This window comes from Gymnoscopelus braueri, assembly GCF_963280865.1.
Source record: "Gymnoscopelus braueri genome assembly, chromosome: 17".
Classification (NCBI taxonomy): domain Eukaryota; kingdom Metazoa; phylum Chordata; class Actinopteri; order Myctophiformes; family Myctophidae; genus Gymnoscopelus; species Gymnoscopelus braueri.
The window spans coordinates 1542315-1548593 of NC_137617.1; the positions used below are offsets into that span (position 1 = coordinate 1542315).

At 39.9% G+C, this 6279-nt stretch overlaps 1 protein-coding gene across 1 annotated transcript in view; it reads right to left on the minus strand.

Moving 5' to 3' along the window:
- Positions 1–510: 510 nt before the first annotated feature.
- The window catches only part of LOC308104393 (GTPase IMAP family member 8-like), a 10696-nt gene continuing 4927 nt past the window's right edge, over positions 511–6279 (minus strand). The window contains exons 3-7 of the mRNA XM_080454801.1: positions 6209–6279; positions 2920–3541; positions 2377–2534; positions 1233–1509; positions 511–862 (exon numbers count right to left, since the gene is read on the minus strand). The exon at positions 6209–6279 is cut by the window's right edge and continues 48 nt beyond it. Of these exons, the coding sequence (XP_080310927.1) occupies positions 675–862; positions 1233–1509; positions 2377–2534; positions 2920–3541; positions 6209–6279 (1316 nt within the window). The 3' untranslated portion in view covers positions 511–674. The remainder of the gene's footprint in view (positions 863–1232; positions 1510–2376; positions 2535–2919; positions 3542–6208) is intronic.

The following is a 6279-nucleotide window of genomic DNA, read 5'->3' on the forward strand; positions in this document are numbered from 1 at the left end:
TTAAATTGGGAAAACAAACTATATTGATGTGTTCCCAGGTTAAATTATGTTGTGATATTGATGGGCATTTACATGGCAGCCATTTGGACAGGTAAACAGGTTATGAGAGTGTGTTTAATGTACTGTACATACAGCAGGTGTTAAGAGCAGGAATTGTCCATACTGTAACAGAATATATTTCATATTTTGTGAATATGTAATCTTAGATTGTCCTTTATTCTAGAAAGATTCATGCCCTTTGATATGAAGACATGACACACCTTTACTTCTATTAATTTGCCTGTTTAATCTGTATGTATATCAATCATCTGTATAGATAGTAAACACATATTTTAGTAAGACATTAAATGTGTACTGTCAACATGTCCTTGACTACTGAAAAATGCAAATATTAGCCTAATATGGCCAGATTGTATATTCTTAAAGCTGATTTATCTATTATATACATATATATACAATATATGGAATTAATATACATCATAAAACATTATGTTCCAATTGTAACCAACACTATTAGTCATCAACGGCTACATCAAGATGTAAAAACAGTAAAAGTTGTTAGGGATTAACTGTCTTGCTTAGGGACATCTAGACACATTGCCGGGGCTGGGATTCAAACCTGGTACCTTTTGTTTCCCAGACTGGCTCTCTACCCATTCAACTATGACTCCATTTCATGAAACATCTTCATCTCTCACACTCATCTCATCAGCACCTGTCAGGGTGTCAACTTCACTCATGGTGTCAACTCCTGAAGAGGACGCTGTTGTTCCAGGAAGTCTCTTCAGCAGCCAATCAGAGACCTTCCTGCCAGGTGATCGGTAGTATGAACTTCCTGCTTCAGATGGTGTTCCACCACTCACTGCAACAGAAGACAACAGACAGTCATTTACAATGACAATAAAAACACACCTGGATGTGAAAACCCTGCAGCCCCCCCCCCCCTGCAGCCCTGCCTACCATCTCTCTGAGACATCTCATGTCTCTGTTCCTCACATTATGAACCATGATGTCATTTTGACCTTTGACCTCTGCTACCCCAGAAGGTCATCATCTCTTCAGGGCAGCCTACTGATTCCCTTCAGGTTTACACACACACACACACACACACACACACACACACACACACACACACACACATGCACATGCACACGCACACGCACATGCACACGCACACGTGCACACACACAGGAACAGTTACAATATGTTGCAGACAGTTTATTGATACTCACTACTTGGAATAACTGCATGATCCAGGCTGTGTCTTCTCCTGACAGCTGGCAGGGTTGGTTCTTCTGGCTCCGACACCACAAACTTCAACATACTCTCTATCAAGTCCTGCTCTCTTCTCCTCCATTCTTCTTTTGTTATTTCTAAGTTTTTCTTTCTTGTCAGTCTTTCAAACAGTGTCTTCTGTCTTGTCTCATGTCCCACCTTGAAGTGTCTTGTGTCTCTGACAGAGCTGTCTTCTGTTGAGTCTAAAGGTCCAACATGTCCTCTGTAAACAGACTGAAACAGAACAGTGTACATTAGTATACACTACAGCAGTGGTTCTCAACCTTTTCAGGCTGCGACCCCCCAAAATAATCATTTGAACTGGGCAACCCCCAAAATAATCATAATTGAACTGGGGACCCCCGACAACCACTTGGAATTGTAGGAGTTGAGGCATTCAATTTAGTTTGACTCGTTTCTACTGATAAAATAGCCTACTGTTAAAATAGCTGTTCTACAAGCAATTTTTTACAGTATTAAAAAGGTTGTAAAAGTCCTCAAATTGTCACTTTACTGTCATCTGGGGAACCCCCCAACATCATGTGGGGATCCCCCAGGGGGTCTCAACCCACAGGTGAACCACTGCACTACAGGATCAATCCATTACATGCAACCTAAAACTAAAAACTATGATCTTTAAATGCATGTTCACTTCAATGAAACTGTAGAAATAGGTTAATATACATTAACATATTTAGAGAGCCTGACACTGGTTGTTACCGTCTGAATGTTGGATTATAAATACAGTGACCTCCATAGTACATTCTGACACGTCTGTTCCTCAATATAGTGGAATAGCAAATGTACTGTTTGCAGGGTTAGAACCAACGCTATTATCGTCCATGCCCACCATTGCATGAAATATAATGTAATCCTGATGTAAACAATGAAGGTAACGCCTGAAGGAATTAATTAAAGGAGATGACGTCATAAGCCAGAAACTGTGGCGCACAATGTGGCGTGGCAGACAAATCCATGGTTTACCGTGTCCTCACGGAAATGCAAAAACTATTTTTAAATATTTTCTATCGGGCTGGAATTTTCCAAAAAGACAGCCGAAAATGTATAGAAATAGCTAAATTAAGAAAAAGACCCATGTACACTTACATCAGTATCTGCTTGGCTGGGAACTTCACTCATGGTGTCATATCCTGAAGAGGACGCTATTGGTCCAGGATGTCTCTTCAGCAGCCAATCAGAGACCTTGTCAGGTGACCAGCGGTATGAACTTCCTGCTTCAGATCGTGTTCCACCACTCACTGCAACAGAATACAACAGACAGAAAGACATTTACAATGAGAATAAAACACACCTGGATGTGAAAACCCTGCAGCCCCGCCCACCATCTCTACATGTCTCTGTTCCTCACATAAGAACCATGATGTCATTTTGACCTCTTCCATCAAACATATCATCATCTCTTCAAGACAGCCTAATGATTCCCTTCAAGTTCACGCATGCACGCACGCATGCACGCACGCACGCACGCACGCACGCACGCACGCACGCACGCACGCACGCACGCACGCACGCACGCACGCACGCGCGCACACACACACACACACACACACACACACACACACACACACACACACACACACAGGAACAGTTACAACATATTGCAGACAGTTTATTGATACTCACTACTTGGAATAACTCTATGATCCATGCTGTTCCTTCTCCTGGCAGCTGGCAGGGTTGGTTCTTCTGGCTCCGACACCAACATCCTCACTACTATCTCCTGCTCTCTCTTCTTCCATTCTTCTTCTGTTTTCTTTCCTTTCAGTCTTTCAAACAGTGTCTTCTGTCTTGAAGGTCCAAAGTGTCCACTGTTCAACGTTACCATGTCTTCCGTTTTCTCCATCAGCTCTGTTACTTCTGAAATGTCCCACTTGACACCATCTAGAACATGATACCTGAAGCCACATTTCTCCAGGAGCCACCTCAGACGTTCTCCTTCAGACTCTATGTACTCCTCAACACGTCTCTCTCCCAGCCAGTATCCCCATGTGAACAGAACCAGAGTGTGTCTCCAGACCCTGTCCCCCAGCAGCTCCATGTGTTCCTCCACTGATCTCCTGTCAGCTTCAGAGAAACTGGACCTGACATCAACAGTCACCAGGACAGCATGGGGTCCAGGAGAACACAGAGTCACACCGTGTAGTGTAGTCGACCAGTCTGGACAGTTCACCACACTCACATTTCTGTCAGCAACTCTTCTCTGTTGTCTGACACATTCTGTCAGTTTAGTCTGGGTTTTAATCTCCTGGAATATGAGGTTTACTGTATGTTAGTCATAATAAACAAGACATTTATTCTATTCTGTCCTCATTGGAGTTACTTTCTCAAGCTTGTCAGAAATGAACTCACTGAATGTATTTGTAATTATTCTCCATCACTTTGTCTAACAGTGCCACAGTAACACTACAAAAAAATAAAATAACAATAACTGTATGGAATGGATTTAAGGCCTTTACAGACAGGGTGAGATTTTTCGCACGGAAAAAACGGACAATATCATGTTTTAAAAGAACACATGATCTATCTCTATGCACACCGTTCCGAATTTGCCGTGCGGCAAGTGGCTGCGGCGGTGCGTTTTTATTTTTTCAATCGAACCCAGTTCGATTTGTGCGTCTTTTCGCATGCGGTAAAAACTGATTGACCAATCAGCAAATGTCTGCAAAGGCCACACCATGAATTTCATTTTTTTTGGGGGGGGGTATTTTTTGGGCTCCCCAGTGTCTCTTGTGTTTTAACATTCAGTCATTCATTCTCATTTCAGAGATTTTCAGAATGGGCGTGTCTGAACAGGCCATTTCAGAATGGCAATGCAAGTGACATCACTTGCATTGCCATTGCATTGATGATGGCCAGACAGAATTGCTCAGTAGCCCCCCCCTGCCCAAAAGGACGTTTTGGTATTGCAGCTGAAAGTGCTGTATAAGCCAGAGACAATTGACTTGGGATGAGTATATCTGAGTGATGATTTAGGCTCAAACCTTTTGAAAACGTTTTGAGGTACATACACCATATGATATTAAATATCAAATATTATTTTTAAATTCATGGTGTAGATCCTTTAATGGAACCTAACTAGAAAGGTGCACACAGTGGAGCATACTGTAAATGTCCACCAGGGGACGTGCTTTAATACAAATATTTATGTATCTAATATACATTTGAGAGATCCGCTCTCTTCCGGTGGTCTCACTGAAGCCACTTCATTTCACAACATGCGCAATTCATTCACACAGTTATTCGTCCACTTTTCATTGCTCAACACACATTTGCCTCCTCTGACCATAATTAAATCCGTCCAACACAAATTCCAGACACAATTCTCTCCCAGCTTTCTGTGTTACCAGATTGTGCGCAAGAAACAAGCAACCAGGTTTATGAAAAAACGACAGAGAGAGAGGGAGAGAGACTGTGGATCTATATAAATAATATACATATGGATGGATGGATATTATATGGATATTTACATATATTCTACATGTTATATAGTATTACACAAGAGAAAGACAGTGGATCTACATAAATAATATACATATGAATATGGATATTTATATAGATTCTACATATGTTATTATATATAAATAAATTACACATTACAATTATTATTGCAATAAACTGTTAGATATCATAATATTAGACATTACAATAATTGTATTATTATGTATATTACATCTTATACTAAATAAATAATAATAAATATTGTATTAATGATCTTATATATTATATTACATTATATATTATTACATAATAATATATTATTATATCATCATGTTATATGCTGGATTACAGTACATAACACATATTTAACATAACATTATATCTACAATATAAATATACATACTATTATGACATGAATACATACATATTTATATATATTCTTAAAATATATATAATATACACATGAGCCATAAATGAGCCCGTCTTTACAACCCAAGGGGTACGCAATGTTTCACGGGGGTCCCTAGACTCCCAGGAGGTCCGCGGACCTCCTGGGGGTCCCCCATGTTGTTGTTTTTTTTCTTCTACCTCATAACATCTATTTTTCTTATAATGTCATATGCTGTATTATAGTACATAATAACACATACTTACAGTCACATATAAATTATATCTACAATATGACATATCAATACATACATATTTATATCTATTTCTACGTATCTATAATATACACCTGAGCCATAAATGAGCCAGTATTCACAAAGCCTCTTTGAAAGGAACAGAACCCCACGATCCGCCTCCCTTCAAAGACACATAAATCCCATCTCTACTGCCCACTCTGTGCTGCAGCGACACGGACACAGAGAGAGGGACACGGAGGGACCAACAAACACAAAGCCCTGCGCAGCGGATGAGAATCTAGTAGTTACATTCTAAATACAGTCATGAAGGACTCAGCACCATGTGACACTTTATACTTTTACTCTTTGCTGATAACATCCTGAACCTACTGTACCCCTGGATGATTATCCTATCCTATCCTACTCTCTCTCTCTCTCTCTCTCTCTCTCTCTCTCTCTCTCTCTCTCTCTCTCTCTCTCTCTCTCTCTCTCTCTCTCTCTCTCTCTTACCCATTCATTGTCTACCTCTCTTTATCATCTTTCTCTCTGCTTTACTGATCATTATCATTCTAAACTGTAAAAGAGGATAAAGACTGAACCCTCTAGTCTAAGTAAAACAGACCTCAGTTGCACTGTACATGTTTACATGAAAGATACAGACATGATGAGAATCTATTTGAAAATGAACATGTGTGTATTGATCACTGACAGTTCATTGATCACATGATGTCTCAAACATTCATGACAGCAGATACTTTCACATTATCATCAGAACACATTTATATTTGATCTCTTCACTGTTTACTTTGAGCTCATTCATTATAACATCACATTCATATCATATTACTCACCTTGTGTAGAGTTTCTGTAAACACACTCTGCTGCAGAATGAGGTTTCCAGCTCTGTTCCTCTCAGACTGTT